At 52.0% G+C, this 24,344-nt stretch overlaps 1 protein-coding gene across 1 annotated transcript in view; it reads right to left on the minus strand.

The window, feature by feature from the left end:
* The window catches only part of SLC60A1 (solute carrier family 60 member 1), a 33,427-nt gene that overhangs the window by 3,089 nt on the left and 5,994 nt on the right, over positions 1-24,344 (minus strand). The window contains exons 2-9 of the mRNA XM_017880958.1: positions 19,089-19,287; positions 18,126-18,386; positions 14,966-15,134; positions 14,123-14,238; positions 12,900-13,073; positions 6,836-6,983; positions 1,495-1,565; positions 97-217 (exon numbers count right to left, since the gene is read on the minus strand). Coding sequence (XP_017736447.1) covers positions 97-217; positions 1,495-1,565; positions 6,836-6,983; positions 12,900-13,073; positions 14,123-14,238; positions 14,966-15,134; positions 18,126-18,386; positions 19,089-19,287 — 1,259 coding nt within the window. The remainder of the gene's footprint in view (positions 1-96; positions 218-1,494; positions 1,566-6,835; positions 6,984-12,899; positions 13,074-14,122; positions 14,239-14,965; positions 15,135-18,125; positions 18,387-19,088; positions 19,288-24,344) is intronic.

The raw sequence follows: 24,344 nt of genomic DNA on the forward strand, positions 1-24,344 counted from the left end.
GTTAAGATCCATACCATGTCCCCCGTTTTCCCCCACCCCCACCCCCACCCCCACTCTGTTTTCCTCCTCTTGTGTAGAAACAGATTCTTTCCTTACCTGATGGGAGTCCAGGGTGCATCCTGTGGAAAAACAGGAGCAAGATATAGAAGGTAAAAGCCAGGCAACCAAAGATCACGCCACAGACCAGGAAACTATAGCTGCCCTGAGCCTGGAATATCTGCCAAAGGGGAAAACACAAAGAGACAGACCATTAAAACTTCATGTGGAAGGTGTATTGGAGGAAGCAGCCTTCTCCATCCTTGGCTGGTTTTTCAGTCAAGTTGAGGCCCGTCACACTAAGAGATGGAATCACAGGGAGGAGGGAGACCTTGGCCTTGTTTCAAGTTGATGTGTCTGGAGAAGGCAGAAGTCTTGCTCAAAGGCAGGGGCTGGACCTGGTGACCCCCTGCAGTCCCTTGCAGCTCTGTGGTCTGGAACCTTCTGACAATCTCTATCATCACTGAAATTCCAGTCATACTAGGTACTTCTATACCCATAAGCCCTAACCAGAACTTTGCAAAGGATATATATTGTTTTAATCTTTTAATATGAGAATTTAAAACATGTTAAAGTAGTATATGGAGCTCCAACGAACCCATCACTCAACTTCAGCCGTCAGCACCAGTTTCCTCTGTGGCCTTGTGCTTCTTTTCTGCACTAGGTTACACTAAAGCAAGTCCCAGACATCATGTCATTTCAATGAGGTGGGTATGGTGAGATGTAGCTCTTTCCCTCCAGCAGAGCAAAAGAGGAGGAAAGGAGAATTGAGTCATGATGAGGGAGATTTTGGAGGCTGAAAGATCTAGATGTGAGGTCCTCTCTGTCAGTTACTGGAAGTGTGATTCACCTCGGGCAAGTTGCTAAATTCATCTGAGTTTCCGTATCCTCTGTTGTAAAAAGGGGAATAATATCTACATTATAGTATTCAATAAAAAGTAGATGTTAGGTTTTATTTTTTTTTATCCTGGTGAATAAATGAAACATGGGTAGATCTGAAGAGAACTGGAAGAGTTGGCCCTGTCGGTCAGGGCCAGAGTTGGGCAGGAAGCTGGGCCCTCTGCAGTGCAGCCAGGGGCTGTGAGAGGTGGGGTAGGGAGTGGTGGGTTCCAAAGGGACGGAAAAAGAACTCTGACTGCAGTTCCAACCCATCTCAGGCTCTGAGAGCTAAATAGCATTCCCACGGGCCCCCTCTGGACCCGCTCCCAGACATGGCTTGTGTTTGCTTTGGACTTTTCCATGCATCCGTTCACATCTCCAGATCCCACATATGGAGACTCAGCTCTCAGGGCTGGCTTGGAAACGGAAACAGGTAACACCGGCACAGGTGGCCCTGCTGGCTTTGCAGGAGACTCAGGAAAGGGACAGTTTGAGTTCAGAAGGCAGCTATTTGCATCTTCTCACTGTCAGAGGAGTGCTCCCCAAATGCTCCCCTCGCCCTTAAAGGTCCCCACATACCGAACCAACCAGCATCTGCAGCACCATCTCGCCAACTCCTGCCCCTGTCACCAGCACTGTGGTTGCACAGCCTAACAAAAAGAGAAGGTTTGGTTTGGTAAAGGCAAGTTAAGGAGACAGAAGTCAGTGTTACAATCCAGGTTGTTGGCCAGGCGCAGTGGCGTATGCATTTTGGGAGGCACATCCCAGCACTTTAGGAGTCAGAAGTGAGAGGATTTTTTGAGGCCAGGAGTTCAAGGCCAGTCTGAGCAACATCACAAGACTTGGTCTCTACAAAAAGTAAAATTTTAAAAAATTGGCCAGGAATGGTGGTGTGCACCTGTAGTCCCAGCTACTTGGGAGGCTATGGGGGGAGGATCCCTTGAGCCCATGAGTTGGAGGCTGCAGTGAGCCATGATCGCACCACTGCACTCCAGCCTGGGTGACAGAGTGAGACCCTGTCAAAAATGGGGAAAAAAAAGCAAACTTAGGTTGCTTCTGGGAAACCTCTGGAAGATGGCATGGTGGAAAGGACTACCTTGGATTTCTCAGACGTGAGCCTGTAACTTTGCTTTGGGAATGCCGAGGTCTTACTGTCATCTTGTCCCTTCCTTGCTCTGAAACCTTCAATTGCTCATCACTATCTCAGGGTAAATCCCATCTTGCTTAGCCCTGGCATTCAGCACCATTCCCATTCTGACTGCTACCTACCTTTCTAGAAAAATTTCTTGATATCCTGAGACTAGCCCTCTGGTGCAGGCAGACTAGTGTCTTCGCTGTCCTGGCATTGCACTGACCAGCCATACGCTTTGATGAGTCTGGCAGCATGGCGCAGACCTTCAGAGCCCAAGCTTCAGAGTCAGACTTGGGTTCCAAGCCCAGGTTATCACCTACTATCCATGTGACCTTAAACAAGTTCTCTAACTTCTCTAGGCCTTGGTTTCCTTCTCGGTAAGATGGGCTTCACACATCCTTCACAGAGTTACTGTGTGGGTAACTCTGATGTAAGACATGCCAAGAGCCCGGCATAGGACTGGCACACAGTCAACTCAAAACCAGCCCAACTCTCTGCCCAAGCCCTTCAGCACTGCCTTCAGGATGAAGGCCAAGGGCTTTCATGTGGTTGCAGGGCCCTTTAGACTCTGCCCCTGCTGACGGCTCAGGCTTCTCTCTGCCCCTGCAACCCCCATACTCTCACCTCCAGTCCAACACACACCTTTACTCCCCACTGAATATTCCTCCTCCTCCTCTTTTCTGGTAAATTATCATTCACCTTTTTTTTTTTTTGAGACAGAGTCTTGCTCTGTCACCCAGGCTGGAGTCTAGTGCCTTAGCCTCCCAAGAAGCTGGGATTATAGGCATGCACCAGCATACCTGGCTAAGTTTTGTATTTTTAGTAGAGATGGGGTTCCATCATGTTGGCCAGCTGGTTCCCATTCATCTTTTAGGTCCTAGTTTTGACTTCCATCAGTAATGTTCCTCCATGGTCCCCAAGCCTGGATGGGTTGCTTCTCTGTGCTGTGCTATCACCCTGCACCTGCTCTCACCACACTGTGTTGACCAGCCAGCCCTCCCCACAAGGCTGGAAGTCCAGGAGAGGATGGCCATGCCTTGTCATATAGATCACTGGCATCAACCAGTGCTTGTTAGTAGCACAGCAGCTAACACATAGTAGATGCTACTTTTTTTTTTTTAATGAAATGGTTGTCATCATTGTCTACTCTGGACTTCATGTTCCTTCTAGCTCGTTCAGTCTCACTTATGTTCAGACTTGTATCTGTGCCTTTGCTCTCAATTCTGTTCACTGCCCCACCCTGCCCAGGAATGCCTTTCCATTTTCCTCTCTGCTTTTCTAGATTCTGGGCCAGCTCACATCCCATCCCCTCTATGAAGCTACTTTTATTTAAATCAGCACTGCCCCCTCACTCCCTTCCCTGAATTCCAGTAGCACCCAACTGTCTGTTCCACTCATTTGTTTAAGAAACTGAGGACCACTGGGTTCTGTGCTAACCACTGAGGATGCTCAGGTGAATACTAAGAGTTAACAAGACACTGAGTGCCTGTGAGCCAGCTTTGATGCTAAGTCAAAAGCTTTACATTTTTTCTGATTCACAAAACAATCATAAAAGGCAGGTATTTGCATCCTTATTTTACAGATGAGAAAACTGAGGCTCAGAGAGGGGAAGGAAGTGAAACTGCACAAGGTCGTAAAGCTAGTAACTCTGGAGGCAGGACTGCCAGGTGTGCTGTTGCCTGCACAGCCCATGCTCTTACCCTTGTCCCTTGCTGGGGTCATGTTGTCTAGGAGAAGAAGCAGATAACACGGGTACAAAAGTCTTGAGATGGGTCAAACATGAGAGACAGGGGCAACGTCAAAGGGCACAAAGGGGAGGCACACCTTTCCAGTGGGGATCAGAGGAGCTTCCTGGAGGGGATGCTTCCTGGAGTTGGATCTGGAAGGAAGAGCAGGCAGATGAAGGGGCGAGATGGAGCGGGGAGGACGTTCCAGGCAGAGGGTTCACCACGTGCCAAAGCAGGCAGGTACGAACAGCTTTTGTGCTGTCAGGGAATAGCGTGTAATTCGTGGCTAGGATGCAGGCTTTGAGGGGAAGCAGGGAGAGAGAAGGTTGGAGAGAAAGACGCTCCATAGGTAGATCTGGAGGTTGTGATCAGCTGTTTTCTGGGTTTTTTGGGGTACACGTCACATATTTGCATATCATCCTTGAACAGGGACCATGCTAATCATCTCTGTGTTGGTCCAAGTTTAGTACATGTGCTGCTGAAGTAAGCGCAGCCCTGTTTTACCGTGTGGAGGGTGGCTTAGTACATGGTCCTCACCTCTGGCTGCACATTAGAATCACCCAGCAGCTCCGGGCCAGTTGCATCAGACTCAGAGGTAAGGCCCAGTCACTGGGTTTTGGTACCAGAGCTCCAGGTGATTTTAACGTTCAGCCAGCTGGGTTAGATGGAGGCAAGAATGAAGACAAGGAGACAAGTCAAGACCCATCAAAGAAGGGATGGAGGTGATTAGAACTTGGAAAAAGCTGGGTACCATTAACTAGTCCAAGCAGGTCAATGAAGATAAAGACCTTAAATTAGGCAGGGACAGTAAGAAATGAAGAGAATGGATTTGAGTGATTATTTGCAGGCAGAATCAGTCAATATCACTTTTTTTTTTTTTTTTTTTGAGACGGAATCTTGCTCTGTCATCCAGGCTGGAGTGCAATCTCAGCTCACTGCAACCTCCGCTTCCCGGGTTCAAGCGATTCTCCTGCCTCAGCCTCCCAAGTAGCTGGGATTACAGGTGCCCGCCACCACACCTAACTAATATTTGTATTTTTAGTAGAGATGGGGTTTCACCATGTTGGCCAGGCTGGTCCCAAATTCCTGACTTCAAGTGACCCACATGCCTCAGCCTCCCAAAGTGCTGGGATTACAGGTGTGAGCCACCGCACCCAGCCTCATTTATCATTATTAAGCTCTAACATTTGTTGATCACCTAAAACTCTTGAGTTATGCTGTGTGACATGTGATAGCTACCTTATTTCATTACTTCATTTATTCCCTTGAGGTTTGGAGACTGATGGGCGAGGGAGGAGTCTGAGGGCTCCTGGGCCCTCGCCCGTGGGAGCTGGGTGCGTGGCTGTCCTGTTGTTAGGACAAGCGGCAGGGAGAGGCTGTGTTTCCTTGGCCATGTCCCGTAGGGCCCAGCATGATGTCCTGAGTAGCAGAAAGATGGGTGAGTGATGGGCTGCCTGGATGATGACTGGCTCATGCATTTTCTGCCCTCAGTTTTCACCATGGCCAGGATCTCTTCAGAGTCATGATGCAATGGAATTTATACCAGGTGTGCCCTGATTTGGGGGTGTTTCTCAGATGATGTATAGTACCCCCACTCAGAGGAGCCAGAAGCCAAAGAAACTCAGATGCACTTGAATCTCTAATTCACTCTCTCACAGGAATTATCTTCTAAACTACAAATTAAACAGCGCAGAGAATGGTCTCACAAGCTCAGAAGGGATCTGGGAGGAAATGAACTGCTAAGAGGGTTATTTTCAGTTACTTTCACTTACTGCTTTAAACTATGCTTCTGTTGTTTGAGGTTTTTGCAGTGAGCACATACGACTTATATAATAAGAAAAAAATTCCATTTTGAAAACAAAACAAAAAGTGTGCAGCTTTATCATAGAAAAGATTTTATTCCTAACGACTGATGGTGATGTTACGTGCTAAAATTATCTGGGGCTTATCCTTCGATTTCAAGGATCCAGGCTGTGGATGACAGCTGGGTGCAGCTCTAACTGCCCTGACTCTCCCTGTACACCAACTTCCCCCACTCCTCTCTAAAGAAATCGCTCATCATTTTTTTATTTTTTTATTTTTTTTTTTGAGACAGAGTCTCGCTCTGTCGCCCAGGCTGGACTGCAGTGGCAGTCTCAGCTCACTGCAACCTCCGCCTCCCGGGTTCACACCATTCTCCTGCCTCAGCCTCCGAAGTAGCTGGAACTGCAGGTACCCACCACCACGCCCGGCTAATTTTTTTGTATTTTTAGTAGAGACGGGGTTTCACCGTGTTAGCCAGGATGGTCTCGATCTCCTGACCTGGTGATCCGCACGCCTTGGCCTCCCAAAGTGCTGGAATTACAGGCGTGAGTCACCGCGCCCGGCCAGAAATTGCTCATCTTAAGCAATTTAAGGTTTTCCAGCCTCTGGTGCGTCTCTGGTGATGTTCAAAACATAATTATTTTTAATTAACTCATTAAAAAAGAGATCTTTGCTATAGGCACTTGGGAGGCTAGGGAAAGGGGAGGGAGATTAGTAGAGAGAATTCGAGATTTCTGACATCAAAGAGGCCGTGTCACTCCTGAAACCAGATGTGCAGTCAGTGTTCTAATCCTCTATGTTTTTAACAACATCCACCACAGCCACGAGGCAGGCACGTACTGTTACTGAAAATTAGGTTACAAAATGCCTTTCCTATGCCCTAACTTCTCCTGTGCATCTTTGCTTCTCTTTGAACTTGGCACTTCCAGCACATGCATATCGCACAAAATGTCAGCTGCAGGTCAGCAGACGTTACAATGGGCACAAAGCAGATAGAAAAAGAAGCTTAACTGCTCTCTGTGACTTGCAATCCTACCATTACGGGGATCATTTTGAATGGAGGGAGCCCAGCGGGTCAGAATGACCCCCGTTGTGAGCCTGCTCCCGCCAGTCAGGAGCGGGGCATTCATTTCTCCAGGGAGCTAGGGCAGCGTTCTCGCTGGGAGATGGTGCTGGCCTAGAAGAGCACACAGAGGGCGCAGAGCGAGGCGGCAGCGCCCAGCTAGAGCGCGCCTCTTGGCTCGGGCCCGGCCCTCACCTTTGTACTGCAGCGAGTCCTCGGTGTAGGCCAGCATGCTGGGGAAGGTGCTGCTGAGAAACAGGCCCAGACTTGCCGTCCCCACGAACAGGAAGACGACGTTGTAGGAGAAAATAAGCAGCACCAGGAACGTCACCACCACGCCGACCTGTCGCGGCAGAGGTGGAGGCGGTTAGGAATTGCGAAAAGCTGAGCATCCGTGCTGAGGAACCGCCAGGAGTCAGCGTCTCCTGACTCGGCGTTTCCTCTCTGGCCCCAGGAGCCCAGCTGTGTCACCCGCGCGCCACCCCGTGGACCAGGCGGGAACCGCAGTGTTCCCGGGACCGTTCTGATATCCAGAAGGAAGCGTGGAAAGGAGACTCCGCCTAGCCATCTCCCCACCTAGCCATCTCCCCACCTAGACATCTCCCCACCTAGACATCTCCCCTAATAGCTACGGCACACCCTGCGTAAGCGTTTGGCGACTGAGGACTACCTGTCCCCAAGGTCTCATCTGTAACCACTGGAACTCTACCCAAGCCAGTTTCATCAGCTCTCTCTGCCCTGCCAGCCCTGGGGGTAGGAGAGTCCTCTGTTTCTTTGTGAGAAGCTGCTTCTCTTCTGAAAGCCAACAGTGCACAGACAGGAAGCCATCAGATAGCAGGGAAAGAGGGATGGTGGCAGCAGGATCCCTGGGAATCCTAGCCAGCCTCCCAGGGAGAGGGTCAGTGGCTCAGCTTGGCACCCTCAGATTTGACTCAGATTCCCATGGGCAGATGCTAACCTATGGTTGGAGACCCAGAAATCTTTTTTCTTTTCTTTTTTTTTTTTTAGAGAGAGAGGGTCTCACTCTGTTGCCCAGGTTGGAGTACAGTGGTGCCATCTCAGCTCACTGCAGCCTCGACCTACAGGGCTCAAGCGTTCCTCCCACCTCAGCCTCCTGAGTAGCTGAGACTACAGGCACGTGCCACCAGGCCTGCTAATTTTCCATATTTTTAGTAGAGAAAGGATTTTGCCATGTTGCCCAGGCTGGTCTTGAACTCCTGGGCTCAAGCAATCCATCTGCTTCAGCTTCCCAAAGTGTTGGGATTACAGGCATGAGCCCCCATGCCCGGCCAAATCTTTCTAGTTCAGTCAAGGTCTCTGTCACTCAGGCATATTTTTGTTAATATAACCATATTTCTAAGTTCTTTAAACACGTTTTTATGTCTGCATTGAGTCACTTCTATGCAAGATGTATCCGGGAATAAACCCAGGCAGCACAATATTTGGGGTCAGAAGACCCAGGTGGAAGTCCCAATGGTGTTTTTTACCGGCTGTGGAACCCGGAAGTAGTTGATTGCTCTGATTCTTAACTTCCTAATCTGCAAAATAGGAATAGTTACAAAAGCCACACTAAAGAGTGGTGGTGAAATAATATAAATGAAGGGGCTCTGTACACTGTGGTGCATCAGACAAATATGAGTCCTAGTGTTTCTCTGTGGGCTTTTCTTAGACATCTCAGGAAATAAGGATCTGTAGCAGTCTATGGCTTTGAGGTAAAATCTCCTGGATGAGGACATCTGTTTCTTTAAAAGTAAGTACGGACTATAGAGCTAGGCAAGAAATCTCATCCAGCTCCCAACCCCTCCAGTTCTGGGCATGCAGAAAGGAAAAGACTTTCGGAGAGTTGGGAGCCGATCCTGGGAGAGTTACTCCAATTGGAAAATCAAAGGCGGTGCTCCTAATCCTTGAGGCCTTTATGCTCCTCTAGCAGTCCTTCAGTCTCTGCCACAGGATCTGTTAGGTGGAAGGTGTTCTCGAGGCTCAGAGGCCTTACCCAGACAGACTTCCTGCCCTGGGGAGGGATCAACCACAAAACAGTGGCTGAAAGAGAGAAACACCTTCCCTTCACAATGGAAATGGAAAGACAAAAGACTTCTTTCATGCAGTAAAAATATGAAAGTAATAGCCTATCTGTGGTTCCAAAGGTCATGTCTTTCTTTGGCATGGAACATGGTCCTTGAGATCCATTTGTTCTTGCTACCCCCTCTGCTCACTCTCTTAATGTTGAGGTGGCCCAGGATTCTGTTCTGGCTCTTCCATATCCGCAGTGCTCTGCTCCACGTTTCACCTGCCTCTATAGCAGGCGTCCTTACATCTATCCCTCTAGCCATGAGCTGTGTGCAGGACTCCGGACTTGTACCTAAAGCTGCCCCTTAGATATAGTCAGTCCCTGGATGACTAACCATGTGGCCCAAACTGGACTTTTAATTTCCTCTGCCAATCCTGTGAGAGCATCCCAGTCATGCAGTTGCTCAAGTCCTGTGTCTAAGGTCCTTGATTCCTCCCACACCTGGGTCAGCAGCAAGTCCTGTCCATACCACCTCAAAAAACATGTTCAATCTTTGCACCGCTCTGGATCTGTCCAGACTACCCCCAACCCAACCGCCTCCCTCTTGTGCCTGGACTACAATAACAGACAGTGCATGCTTGACTCTTGCCAGCTACAGTCTGTTCTTCCACGTAGAGCACACTTTTAAAATGCAGTGCAAGAGGCTGGAGATGGTGGTTCCTGTCTACTTCTACTACTTTGGTCGGCTGAGGCAGGAAGGATCGCTTGAGCCCAGGCGTTCGAGACCAGCCTGGGCCACATAGTGAGACCCTGTCTCTATAAAAAATAAATAAATAAATTTTAAAAACGCAATGCAAGCTATGTTAGAAGGAAATGTGAAATATCATGGGATGCTTGTATAAATGCCGTTTACTTCATAGCATGAATAAATGTATCTGTGAGATGCAAAAAAATAAAAAGAAAATGCAATACAGACCTTTTTAAAACCTTCTATTGGCTTCCTGCCCACTTAGAATGAAATTCAAAGCCCGGCTTACAAAACTCTGAGGATGTAGCCCCTGTCTACTTCCCCATCCTCATCTCTTTCTGCTCCCCATGCCCCACCCTGCCTACCATGCTCCCCCGAAGTTAGCCTCCTACCCCCTAACCCAGGCCTTTGAACATGGGCCTTTGAACCTCAGCCAGGCCTGCTCACCTCCTGCCTTCAGGGGCTGGCCCCTTCCTGATATTCAGTGTTCAACTTAGGAGCCTGGGACAGATGCCGGGGTTTGGAAGCCACCACTCCTGCTCCTCTTCCTCCACCTGGCTATCCCATGTACAAACTACATGCATTTCCAGCCAAGCCTCAAAGACTGTCACCTTGAAAATCCCCAGATTTGGGGAAATTTTAAAGACACCCAAGTCTTATTTTAGCCTTGGTGATAGAAGACTAAATACAACCAGGGCGAACTATCAGCTCCACCAACTCTCTTCCCACGCGGTGTGGCCCCTGCCTCAGCCAGTGACTCAGTCTGGCACTGAGCCTGCATCCCCACTGCCTACACCCCCTCACCCTCCATCTGTGCCAGGGCACACTGCCCTCCTCTGGCCGGCCATAAGTTCTCTGAAAGTAAGAACCTTGTCTTCCAGAATTTGGCGGCCTGCAGTTTGCAGCGAGGCTTTGCACACAGCACAAACATACTAAGTCAGGAAGTAGCTGTTGAGCTCCAGGAGAACGCTAAGAACAGGTGGCCATTAATTTAACCTAGAGAGGAATACTCAGAAATAGTCACAGTGAATATGACACAGGCACTTCACATCTACACAGGAGAGGCTTGCTCAGGGCCACTCAGCTGCAGTTCCCAAACAGGGTGCCCACAAAAGCGCCTGGAAAGCTTCCAAAACAAGCCAGAGGCCCAGGCTCCTCTCCACACCTCCTAAATTAGAATCTCTGGGGTACAGGGTCCATGATCCTATTTTCTCTTTTTTTTTTGAGATGAAGTCTCGCTCTGTTACCAGGCTGGAGTGCAGTGGCGCCATCTCGGCTCACTGCAACCTCCACCTGCTGGGTTCAAGCGATTCTCCTACCTCAGCCTCCTGAGTAGCTGGGATTATAGGCACGTGCCACCACCCCTGGCTAATTTTTGTATGTTTAGTAGAGATGGGGTATCACCATGTTGGTCAGGCTGGTCTTGAACTCCTGACCTCGTGATCTGCCCGCTTCAACCTCCCAAAGTTCTGGGATTACAGGTGTGAGCCACTGCGCCTGGCCTTTTCATGATCCTATTTTCAAAAAGCAGTTCCAGTGGATCTAATGTATTTGGGAGTCACTTGTTCTAGGACAGTGTTTTCCTAAGCTTGCTGGATGATGTGATTCCCGTGAGGCATTTGTTTAATATATAGATTGCTATGCCTTCTCCGGGACATTCGGATTCACTCAGTCTGGGTTGGGCCCAGGAACCTGATTTCCCTTTTTAAAACCCAGCACCCCAGGTGAGTATCTATGGGCAATGCCTAACACATGTGGATGCTTCAGACCTTTATTTTTCCCAAACCCAGATTTCCCCCACTCTCCTCTGTCTTAGCAATTGGCCTTGTGTCTGACCTAGACAAGGAAGCCAGGACTGGCCACCATATCTGTGCCCTTCTTCTTCTGGAACCTTTCCCCTTTGACATCGTTTTGCCCCAGCTCCATGGACAGGGACCTTCCTCCTTGCTGAGCTTAGCGCTTCCTCCACTCCCACTCTCCATCCCACCTCCCCTCTGTCAGGGCCCTCCTCATTCAGTTACTCTCCCACAATGGTATTTTCACAGACTCCTCTTCCTAATAGGTGTCCTCCCTTCATCCTCTACTATAAACAGGCCCATGCCACCCCGAGTCCTGCAGAACACAACTCCCTTCAACTCAAAAATATTGACAAAGAGAAATGCAAATTCCTCCACTGCTCATCTCCCTCTCACCCTCAACCTCCTGAGTTTGGGTTTACCCACCCACCTCCCATCTACATTGAACTGAAATTTCTTTCTTGAGGGTCAAGTGGCACAAGGTCAAATCCAAAGGCCTTTCTCAGGGATCATGATCTTTGTTTCTGAAACTGCAACATTATGTCCAAACCCCCTCTCTGCTAGAAATTCAACCAAGGAAATGCTTTCTTTCCTGGGCTTAGTACCCTCATTGGGCTACTTGGAAAGGTAGTGAGTTGCAGTTACTAGAGGTGTTTAAGCAGACAGCGGACCCCTTGGAAGGGATGTTACAGAGGTGGCTCAAGCCTGATGGGCGGTTGGACTAGACTATTTGGCAGGAGTCTGTAATGTGGACCCCTGTGTCATGGATGGTGATGTGGATGGACACCAAGGCAAGAGTCTTAACCCACTGCTCAGGCCCAGACCTCCTGCCTCCCAGGCAGATCGGTTCCTTGAAGGCCATCCTCCATGCCCTTCTGCCTACTTAAGAATCACCTAGGGCTGGGTAGAGTGGCTTACTCCTGTAATCCCAGCACTTTGGGAGGCCAAGGCGGGTGGATCACTTGAGAGGTCAGGAGTTCAAGACCAGTCTGGCCAACATGGTGAAACCCCATCACCACTAAAAATACAAAAATTAGCCAGGCATGGTGGTAGGCTCCTGTAATCCCAGCTACTTGGGAGGCTGAGGCAGGAGAATCACTTGAACCTGGGAGACAGAGGTTGCAGTGAGCTGAGATTACACCACTGAGCTCTAGCCTGGGTGACAAAGTGAGACCCTATCTCAAAAAAAAAAAAAAAAAAAAAAAAAAAAAAAAAAAAAAACAAAAAAAAAAAATCCCCTAGGAGAGCTACAGAATGCAAATCCCCAGGCCCCAGCCCAGAGGTGGTGACTCCGAAGGCTGCAGGATCCCTGGCCTCCACAGCTTTCCACTGACTGGAGGGCTCTGAGCAGCTGGGCACCAAGGTAAACCCAGGAGGACCAGGGCCAGCACTGGCTTTCCTCATCCTCGCGGCCGGTTGTCGGCTGGGAGGGGCTCCGCACACTGCAGCCAGCACCTCCTACAGACCTTTCCTTTTATGTTTTAATGGTATAAGATCAGAGGCCCAGAGAGGGGAAGAGACTTTTCATGGTCACACAGGTAGGCTCCACCTCCTAGGCTCCCACCCCTTCCTGGTCATCCTCTCTCTCCTGTCTTCCCTCTACTCCTGAGTTCCCATCCTGCTGGCAGAGTGCAGGCCTCCGGTAGGGCCAGGAGGGGAAGGCTTCTCCCAGGAGGGGAAGTGAGAGGAGGCTATTCAGCTGCTTACCACGTTGATGAAAACCATGGTGGCCGGCTTCATTCTTGAGGAGATGGGAATGGAGAGGAGCCGGCCCAGTGTGATGAAGCCCCAGAAGAGGCTGGGGAGGTAGCCGGCCACCTTGTGTCCCACAGACAGGGGCTTCTCCACGGCATAGCTGTACACGAAGGCAGAATAGGCACCCTGTGGAGAGACCGGGTGCCGCTGAGCCCACCTGCAGCCCAGCCAGACAACGACTCTCACAAAGGGAGCCCAGGCTGGGCAGGTGTGGTGAGGGCAGAAGGAGGACTGCCTGTTCCCGCTCCCAGAGGCTCAGCCAGTGCTGGGCTTTAAGCCAAGGCCACAGAGCACACTTTGCCAAAGTTGAGGACAGAACCTGGGGTGCATTAGCTTACAGACTGCACCGCGGAGACCTAGGCGTTCCAGAGAGGTGGCTCTGGATCTCCATGGGAGTGCCCGCAGGGCCTGGGCAGACAGGCACTGCTCCCCACTTCAACCAGAGTAGAACACCACTTTAAAAAAAAAAAAAAAAGGTGTGTGCAAGCATCTGGTTTTACAGATGAGAAAGTAAACAGAAGTGACTTGCCCAAGGTCACACCAAGTGCTAGAAGCCAACCAGTACTGGCACGAGTACTTTCCATCAGGTCATCTAAGTTCTTGGGGCTTTTTCTCTGGAGAGGCCATCATATGGCAATCAGTTGGTCAGCCATTTACGACTGCCCTAATATAATCCTAAGAAGTTTCTGGAAAAAGGTGCTGACTAACGTAACAGAGGTCACTAGTGGAATGAACAGCTGGGCCTAAATTCCACCTGAAGCTTGTTTACAACACTGGCTCAAGACACCCAGGTTTGTAATGTATTCCAGGAAGCAAAGTGCCCTAGCGTTTATATAGCATGACCTCTAACTGGGGAATAGGGCACCACCCCTTTAAAAAATGCAGGTAGCCTGTCCTTGACAACAAACCAGTTAGGCCCCTACCTATATAGCACTAACAAAAATAAAACAAAAATAAAAAACAATTGACCAAGACAGAAGCCCATAGTACCAACACGCTGTGACTGATTCTGGAGTCAGTCTCCCTAGGGCTTTAGATTAAATTCTTGAATCAACTGTACTCCAGAAGAGGTCTCCAGGAAACCTGCATGCTCCTCTCTTTCTCTTGCCTTTCCCAGACTGGAGTCTTAGGGTGAAGGGTCCCCCAGTAGGGGGCGCCCTCTGAGGCAGGCTCACCGTCAACCCATCCGTCATGAACAGGACCAGGGCGGCTGTGATGTGGATGGCAAAGAAGGAATAAGGGGCTCCTCTGAGGTTCTTCCTTTGGCAGCAGCTGAACAGGTCCTCATGCCCTGCAGGAGGCACAGGAAAAACAGGGGTGAGTCTCAGCTTCTGCTCCCTCCTTCTGCACGTCCCAGGGCTGTGGCTGGCAGTCAGAAGAGCCCAGCAGGATGGGGCCCACTTACTACCTCCACTTTTACTACCTTTCTGTTAGGGACAACCCCTGTCCATCTCCCAGTCTTGGTGGAAGCAAGGCTCAGAGAGGTCAGGTGACTTGCCCAACATAACAAAAGGCAAGGCTGAGCAGAATGGAGGGTGGAGCCAGAAGCTTGCCTTCCTCATTCTCTTGGCCAGGTTGCACCATAAAAGAAAAAAAAAAAAAAAAAAGACTATCACCTGTGGCCAGGCATGGTGGCTCACACCTGTAATCCCAGCACTTTGGGAGGCTGAGGCAGAGGGATCACCTGAGGTCAGGAGTTCGAGACCAGCCTGGCCAATGGGGTGAAACTCCATCTCTACTTTAAAAACACAAAAATTAGCCAGGTGTGGTGACGTGCGACTGTAATCCCTGCTACTTGGGAGGCTGAGGTAGGAGAATCGCTTGAACCTGGGAGGCGGAGGTTGCAGTGAGCCAAGATCACACCACTATACTCCAGCCTGGGTGATGAGAGTGAAACTCTGTCTCAAAAAAAAAAAAAAAAAATCACCTGTGATCTAGATTCACTCTCTCTGGCAGAGGGGTTACCAAGGAAGCCTCAACATGAGGCTGTGAGAATGCAAATTCATCTTAGCCCCTACCTGGGTGTGACTGAAACTTTGGGGGCAGTGAGGAGGCATCTTCCTTCTCAGGGGGCTGTGTCTCCAAGGCAAGCTCATCAGCAGACAGAAGCAGGGGCCTCCTCTGGGGGCAGCAGGTCAGCAGCCGCTCCTTGGACAGCAGCATCAGCACAGCCATGGGCACTGGAAGCTGGGGAGCAGGCAGAGGGTCAGGAGAGCCCTACCCTGAGGCTCCCCCTTCCCACGCCTGACCTCTGCACACACTGCATGTGCATAGTCCTAGGAGAAGACAGCTCTTTTCCAAGGGTGCCCAGCTAAGAGCTGAGCCATCCCTACCTAAGAAGCCAGGTGCCTTGACCCAGGTAGGAGTGGGGAGGCTTGGTGTAATTCCTGCCTGATCAACATACTCACTTCCCTGAAAAGACAGGTATTTGTCACATGCAGAGCTTAGACTCAAACTCTCTGCTGGCCCAGGAGAGGTGCTGGGGGTGAGCCTGCTGGAGCGTCACACCTCACACTCCTTCATGCTGGTGGGTCACATGATGCTTTACAAAGCAGCTTTGCTTTTGGCATCACATCTCCACAAAATATGCTGGGGGATGTTATCACTTCGTCATAACCTGTTAGAACTGGAAGAGATCCGAGGGATAAACTAGAGACTGAGAGACTGCCCTGGTCACACAGTGGACTCAGGGCAAAGCCAGAACAGAGCCTGGCATCCTGATTCTTCCAGCGCTGTCTCCACCTGAGGAGCCGCCTTGGTGATGTCTATCCCAGCAGGGCACAGAGGCTCTCCTCAGGGGCTTGAAAACAAAAACGTGGTCTCCTTTTGATTGAAAAATGCATGTTTATGAGCAGCCCATACACATAAGCCCAATGTTCTTCTGCTGCTATTTGTGCTAAATCAGAACTCCTTCAGAGCAGTGGGAAATGGCTCCTGCTTCTGAGGTTGCCTGGGGAAGCCTCCACCACCTCCCTCAGAGGCCCCTGCCTATGTCTCACCACCCTGGCTGCCAGGAAGTACCACTTCAAGTCTAACTACTGTCCTTCCTGCTGCAGCTTCAGCCCAGTTCCTTTTGCTTAGGAAAGAGAGGAAGCCCAGGGAGCTGCGGATGTCTCCTAGAGGCTGGTGAGAGCACCCAGCTACTGGGGTCTGCCCGGCCCATGGGAGAGGCCGGCAGGGTAGAGATGGAAGACCGGCAGACTGCCAGCCCTTGTCTGGTGCTGTTCTAGGGGAGCCCTTCCCTGCCCCTGGAGGCAGGCTGGCTCTCACCAGTATTTCCCAAAGTCACCTAACAGGAGTGAAAGACAAAAACCACCCCTGTGTTGGCACCTCCCTATGGTGACCTTGGGAGCCTTTCTGCACACTCAAAAAGACGTCAAGGTCAGACGTGGCCCCTGGCAGTCAGGCCTGAGTGGGGAGAGAACAGCCCCTGCTGAGCCCTAATGGAGGAGACACAGCCCTCCCTCCAGTGTGAGGGGGGAAACAGGAAACCCACCCACAGAGGCCTGTAGTGGCAGAGTGCCTGAGTGAAGGCCAAGGGGAAACAGCTGTACGAGAGGTGTGATCACTCAGGTGGGGCTTTCCAGGGAGGTGGGTGCTGGGAAGGGCTTCACAGAGGATTGGCTGGCATTGCTGGCAGGAACATGACTGATGTTATAAGAATTCCATTCAGGGAAGGCAGCCCCACCTTAAGTCAGAGAAGGACAGGTGGGGTGTGCATGTGTGTGTGCGTGTGCACCCTCATGAGTATATGCACAGCCTCATCTTCCTCTGTGCTGGACTGTTTATTTTCAGACACAAACCAACAGAAAAAGTCCGGAAATCCTGCAGCAAACAAAGTCCCTCCAGTCTGCACCTCGTGGGGCAAGAGAGAACAAACCTCGGGCTTAAGCCGGACCTTCCGGCTTCCTGGTCTGGGAGTCCCAGCCTAGAGGTTCTACTGACACTGCTCCTTCCCTTCACAGGTCCCTCCTGGAAGGACTGGATGGGCATGGGCTGGAAAGGGAAGGAGCAGAGGGAGAGGGTGCGTTTATGAGAGCCCCCAGAGGAGATTCCGACCAGGGAAAGGAAATCTACAAAGGAAAGGAAGGAAAAGGACCGGTGATGAGGGGGCAGCCGGTAGATGGTCTATGCTGAGGGTCAGGGCTTCCAGCCGGGCTCAGCCCCCTACCAGTCCCTTGTCAGGGCTTTGAGTTGGTGATGGCATGACACCCCTACCCCTGCCCTGCTGCTCACTGGAATGGTGGTCTCAAAGTCTCCCTTCAGTGCTATGTGTGTGGCATATTCTGAGGCTCAGCAGCAGCTGGGCCGCTGCTCTAGTGCCTGAGTCCAGCCCACCTGCCCCAGGAGAGCTGAGAAGTCCACCCACTGCAAAGAGAGGCTCTAAGCCACCATGACAAGCAGCACGGTGCCTCCACCCCACAGCCATGACAGTGGCCACTGGAGTGCTTCCCACCCCCAGCCCAGGAGCCAGGGCTTCTCTGGTGTTCCTGACTGTCCTCCCCAAGCCAGGCGGATGTGGGTAGAGGGTCTCCCCACCTGACGCTCTGGCTCCAGTATGGGCTAACGTGAGAGATCCCAACTTGGGTTTGCAGAGCACCAGAGGAGGTTTCCAGCCAGAGGCCTGAGTCAGTGCTGACTTGGCAGGGGTGTACAAAGCGGGCCTCGGTATCTGACGCAGTCATGGAGTGAAGGGGTCTCTCACTGTTCCCGCCACAGGCTGCCGTGGCAGGCAGGGCCCTTCAGAGGCCATCTTGTCTGTCCCCTAGCCTCCACAGGAGTCCCTGACAGCAGGGTACAAGAGAATCCCACCATCGATGAAAGGCCCCAGAGAAAAACCTGCCACTTCCTGCCAGGGTCTGTCCAGGGCCCACTTCATCTGGCCTTGGAGAAAAAAACGAGTTTCCCACAGAGCCTCAGATAATTGGACAGTTGACCCTGATTTTCACTGCGCTCAGCCTGCTCATTGTTTTACCTTCCTTGAGAACTGCAATCACAGGTGGAGTAGCGTGGGGGATCCCGGGGAGGGTTAGTCCTCCCATCCTCCTGCCTCTGGGATGCACACCTCAGCCCCAGCACGCTTCTCAGCATCTGAAGAATCTGCACTGGGTGTGGGGTGGACTGGGATGTGTGGACTGTCCACTAGCTCCCTACCCGGCCCGCCCCAGGGACACTCACATTGATGAGGGCCATGATCCAGAAGGCATAGGACACTCGGGTCCCTGCTCCGTCCTTTGGAGTCAGCTCCGGGAACGTCTGGTTGGACCAAGGCTTGGCCTCTACGTGGTGCTGGGCCAGCACCCTGGAGACGTGGAACAGGTGGCCTCGGGAGGTGGTGTTGGCTGTGCTATTGGCAGGCAAGCAGTTGGCCTCAGACAGGAAAGGGTCAGCAATAAGGGGGCTCAGCAGAGCGCCAAAGCCCACGAAGAAATGGAGCACCTGGGGACAGAGGAGAGGTGGCAGGTGGGGGCGTGGCTCAGTCTTCAGCCCAGGGAAGCAGTGGCCTGGCCTCCAGCCCAGAGTACCCACACTGAGCCCCCTCCCCCAATCCCACCCTCTGCCCCATCTGGGGCCTGCTGCCCAGCCCTGGAGTAGGGAGCCATGGGGGTAGGAAGCAGGAAAGGTGAGGAGACGTGAGGAGTGACAATCCTCTCTCAACCACGCTGCCGGCCTGGGATGACTCGGGTGACAGTGCCCAGTTCCCTCCCCATCTCTGTCAATCCCCAGTTGGGACTGATCCCCATGGTAGCATCCACCAGCTAACACTCTAAAGGGAAGGGGGCACAAAAAGGGAAAGACTGGCTGAATCCTAGGCACAAAAAGGGAAGGACTGGCTGAATCCTGGGGGGAGAAGGAAGAAGAAAGGAGAGAGAGGGAAGGAGGGGAAGGAGAGGGGAGGCAAGCCCTGAGTCATACGCTCTTTCCAGTTCACAAAGTTTTCTTTCCTGAGCGCTGAGGCTCATGGGACACCCTGCAGTGAGGGCAGGGATCACTGCTCTGCTTTAGAGATGGGAGTCCAGAACTTACTAACCCTGCTGGTAAGTGGCTCCCTGGGGGAGGAGGCTGAGAGAGACTGAGGGGGCCTAGAGAGCTCCCACACCCTCCCCAGCTCCCAGTCCTGTGCCTGCTGGCTGGGCTCACCTGGAGAAAGACGGCCGAGTCCTTCTGGTACATCCTCACCAGCTGCATGTTGGCCACGGTGTCAATGCAGCCCATGGCCAAGCCCGCCAGTGCCATGACTGAGGCCAGCACCTTCACATCGTGGCAGAAGGGGATGACGGCAAACACCAGGGAGATGGCCAGAGAGGAGGTGAACAGGGCCCATAGTGACTGGGCCAGGCTGCAGGAGGGAAGGGTGATGTCAGGGGAGGGGGCTGGAAGCATCCCCTCCCGCTTCTCCTCCATTCACTGGGTGGTCTGGGCAGCCAAGACATTTCTCCCCCTCTGGCAGAAAAGGAAGAGAGCTGAGGAAGAAGCTGCTCACTTATTAGCTGTGGGCAAGTTGTCAACGTCTGCTCAGATAACAATCTACCTCACAAGGTGGCTGCAGGACACTTCACAAACCTAGCCACTATTATTCTATTGACAAACACTTGTATGTTATTTCCTTAAACCCTAAATGGTTTACTTAAAAGCAATTAAATGCAAAAATATTTCCCACCCTTTACAAGGAACCTGCTTTGAGCATCTCAAGAGACCTGTGCCACAGGCATGAAACCGCAGGTGGGACCCGGATGGAACCTGAGCCCAGAAGTCCCTGAGCTGGGCATTTCCTCCTGTGCAGGATTTGGCACTGGCTGCCCTGTGCCCTCTCCACACAGGAATAGTAAGGCAGCCATTACTTCACAGGCACCCGGCCTGAGCCACCCGCACCAGCACCCACAGCCCAGGTATTCAGGTGATTTTGTGACCCCTGTAGCAGGCAGAGGTCTCAGGCTCTGTGCCTGGCAAATGTGCAGACGTGGGGAAAGGAGGCACTGTGGCCATCCCCACTGAGAGGTGACCGTGTTGATCTTCCCCTTCTTCAGATAATAGAAAAGCCCACAGGAGGCAGGGGGAGGGCCTGCTACCCTACCAGTGAATGAATGAATGAGTGAATGAATGGATGGAGTGTCTCAGGCTCTGTCAAGGTCTTTTTTAGGACACTCTGCCCAATAACCAGACTCTCAGAGAAAGGATTAAGACTTGTATTTTCTGAGACCAGTCTGAAAGTCTAATGTCGGAGAGGAGAGATTGGGCAGCAGGAAGGTTTTGGAGATTGTAGAGGAACTTTCGCAGATTATGAAAAGTGAGAGAGCCCCTTCATCAGCCTCCACTGTGGCTGCTGGACCTGGAAAGGTGGGAGCTGAGAGACAGAGGGGGAAAGGCCTCTCGGAGTTTCACACTGAAAAAAAAAAGGGGAGGGCCTCAGGCTGTCTTTCCAGAGCTTTTGCCCTGACCCCCTTGGCTCTTGGCCTTGGTCCTCAGCCATCTCATCTTGCCCCATCTTTGATTAAATCCTCTATCAGAACGGCTCTGCTGATAGCAGCAGTTCATTATTTTCTCTTTTCTTGTTTCCAGGCTGATCTGCTGGGGAGATAACCGATCATGACAGTCATGACCCCAGTGTGTTCCCAACTCAGAACTCATGGGGGAGGGGAAGGGGACCAACCTCAAGGCCAGCTGTTAGAAGGAGATGGAGGGAGAGTGCGTCATGGAGAGGCAATGCTAACACACACCATGCGGCTGATGAAACAGCAGGCTGCTCATCATAGTTCTCTCTCTTCCCCTCCCTTTCCCTGGACAAGACAGACTAGGCAGCCTCCTGGGTGGCCTGACTTCAGGAATAGCAAGAGGGTCACCTGTCTGCACTCTCAGAGGTCCCCCCACTGACGCCAGTACCAGGACATGACATTTCTACCACCTCACTCATCACTTTGCGTAAGCAGGGATGCCCCAAGGCAAGTGCAAAAACTCTCTTGAAGAACTAGCCCATTATCATTATTGCCTTTCAGTCCTGCAGGGAAGTGGTGAAATCATGCATCCTGCAGCAAAGTCCTGAGTGGAGCGGGATCTGGGATCAGTGAACTGATATGGGCAGGGGCTGCGCAGAGGTATGGGAAAGGAAACCAGGATAACAGCGAGTGCTACTGTGGTCTGCCGACAACTGCTAACGTTTGTCATTTGGTGCATATGACAAGGCTGTGAGGCAGGCTTTGTCGTTGTGCCTATTTGACCCGTGAGTAAACTTGGGCTGAGAAAGGCTAAGATAGCAGCAGACAGAGCCTGAACTCTAACCAAGGTCTTCTGGCTTGATAGTCCCTATGCTATGCTGCTTTTCCAGGGAGGAGTGTGTGTGTGCACATGTGGGTGCATGTGTATGGGTATGTGACCGAGTTACTCACTAATGGCTCCACTCAGAAGGTGCAAATGCAGGAGGGGAGGGGAGGGGAGGGGAGGGAGCCACAGACCCAGCCAGGCTGGAGAGGGGAGCGCCAGCCGAGAATAGGAGGCCAGATTCTGCAGAGCGTTGAATGGCAGGGCTAGGAAGCACTGGAGAGCAGCTGCAGTCTCTAGAACATGCGCCTCTAACACCCCTCTGCGGGGGTTAGCAGAGCTCCACATGCTTGTGAGCATCACTGCTGGCTCCACCACCAGCTTCCCCAGGCATCTGCCTCCGCCTGTTCATTGTGGAAGCCATGCCTGGCCCCAAGTTCGGCCCTGCAGATGCTCAACCCAGGTTCCTGGATATGGCTAGTGACTGGCGCAGTGCTTGGGGAATGCTTGTCTTGCCACCCCACACAGGATGGCCTGGTAGAAGGGACTAGGCACTGCTGGGAGGCTGATGTGGGAGTTTTGCTAGTTTATCTGATAGGGGTGACAGAGATAGAGGCAGAGAAAGAATCATGTAGGGATGGGTTGCCAGGAAGGTGCCAGGTGCACAGTGGGGGATCGGGAAAAGGGGAAGGGGTCAGGAAGGACTGGAAGGGGTCAGGAAGCCCTGTCCAGGTCTCATCTCTGTCCTGTTTGCTGCTCTTTGTCTCATCTCACCTGTCATTCTTGAGAAGGACACTAGGTGCCCACTGGGGACATGGTCTGTCCCAGGCTCAGCCACAGGCAGGAGGGAGGAATAAAGAGAGAAAAGACGGAAAAGGGAGGCTGGAGAGAACCACGCCTGGGAAATCCCCTCCCTGCATCTCCCTGGGCTGTGATTTTAGCTTGATAGGCCTAGAGGTTAGGGCGATGGAGACCTGTTCCCAATAAATGGGGACATCTGTACCACAGGAAATCTTGTCTGTAGATCCCAGGCTGCCCACCCTCCCCAGATGCTTCCACAGGGCTGTGCCTGGGCATTCCAAACATCAGCCTGAACAAATTTCTTTAGAATGATATGCTGTTGCCAAGGAAAAGGAAGTTCCAGACACATCCCAGAGCCAGACTGAAATATACTTATTGCCTGTTTTAAATGGCTTGGTCAATAGCCCCTTCTAGGAATGTGGATCATTAAAAATTAGGGAATAACCATGTCAAAACAGTTTTGGCATCCAGGATGGAGTGGGATCTGGAATCAGAATACTGGGTTCTAGGCCCACCTCGGCCACTTCCCAGTCGTGTGGCTTGGGCAAGCCACTTATGCTTAGCCCCTCTGAGCCTCACTTTCCTCTGCTGTAAAATGGGGATAACAAGCTCTGCATGAGGTTGCCAGGAGGAGTCCATGTGATGTGACATTTCATCCTCCTTTGCTCACTCTCTGGGATTTTTCCCCTGGCCACCTGCCACCCCTCCCAGGTGCTCATTGCCTCCCTGCTGGCCTTGACTTCCTCAAAGAGCAATGTTGGGCTCAGAGAACTACACTGAGCTGACAGGGTACAGAGACCAGTGCCAGCTCCCAGATTCTACCCTCCCAGGCCTGCCCCTATTCCTGCTGCAGGGCCCTTTGAGGTGACCCTGGGAGGCTGGCCCAGGAACTGTTGGAGGGAGGTACCCCTGCTCCTGCCCCTTGTCCCCTGTCCCACTAACTCCCCACCCTGGGCAGCATCCCAGCTAAGGTGGCAGCAATGACATGAGTCCTGTCCCTCATTTTACAGATCAGAAAACTGAGGCCCAGATAGGGGAAAAGAGAGCAGTAGAACTAAGCCAGGATCCAAAGTCTTGGCTCCCAACCCAGGCAAAGCCAGCAGAGTGGCAGAGTGGCATTGATCTTCCCTCCCCTGGTCCTGGACTCACAGGTTAATTCAGGCCAATTACAGAAAGAGCCTCACTTTCCCCAAGGCCCAGAGAGACCCAAGAAATAGCCTGGACAGTCTGGAAAACATACTTCAGGAGGTCTCAGAAATGACCAAGTTACTTATTAATGGCTCCACATAGAAGGTCTAAGTGGGAGAGGGAAGAGGAGGGGAGCCAGATCTCCCCAGGTGAGCTGTGGCTCTGCTGGAGTCCCTACCCAGCCCCTCTTGCTGGGTGACCTTGAGCTGCTGCTACCCCCTTCAGCCCTATGCTCTGCCTTATCCACAGGGGACACATGATCACTTTGACCTGGCTCTGCCTTGGGCACCTGTTCTTGCCTTCCTGGTTCTATGAAAAGAGGAGGGAATGGTTGGCTCCGAAACAGGGGAAGGTCCTGAGAAGTAAGATGCCAGGCAGCCCACTCCTGCCTGCCACCCCAGGGGTGGGGAAGAATGCTGCTGAGGCCCATCCCCCATGCCACCCTGGGTAGGGCCTGATGGCATTGACATTCTCTTCACATTTTTGTCCCAGGTGATCCCTCTGCCCAGCAGGGATGCTCAGGATATCTTCCTCCTGCCTCTCCCCTCCTAGCCTGGATAATCCCCTTCCTCAAAGGACCAGGGGAGAGGTGCAGAGAGCAGAACTGTGGAAGAGTCACAGATGGAAGTGTCCCTAGCCCCTATCCACACCCAAAGGGGCAACAGCCCAGAAGGAGATGGTTTGGGGACCTAGGACAAGAAACCAGGTGACAAGAGTCCCCCTGGGAGCTAGGGCAGGCTAGTAACTCTATCTCAGGCCAGGCTGATGGGGAAGGGGCAGCTGAGACTGAGGGTAAGGCCAGGGGTAAAAAGGCCCCCCTCAAACTTGGTCACCCCAGCCTTCACACTGATACTCCAGTTGTTCAAGACCCCATGTTAAAGCTGGAGAGATCCAAAGGGGGGGCAGACAAACTGGTCTTTGGGGAGATTCCAAGCTACGGCAGGACCACCCTGTTAGACTCTGAGGTTGGGAGCTGTAACTTGTGCATGACAGCATCCCCTGGGGCCCACCTTGGTGCTGGGCACACAGGGCGTGCTCCTTAGATGTTGGTTGAGCTTGAACTTGCAGTCTGTTCACTTGGAACACCTCTCCCTCAATTTCTTTGCATGCCTGGCTCTCTCCTGTCATGCAAGAGCCAGCTTTAATATCACC

Source organism: Rhinopithecus bieti, unplaced genomic scaffold (genome assembly GCF_001698545.2).
Source record: "Rhinopithecus bieti isolate Rb0 unplaced genomic scaffold, ASM169854v2 scaffold_12049, whole genome shotgun sequence".
NCBI lineage: Eukaryota > Metazoa > Chordata > Mammalia > Primates > Cercopithecidae > Rhinopithecus > Rhinopithecus bieti.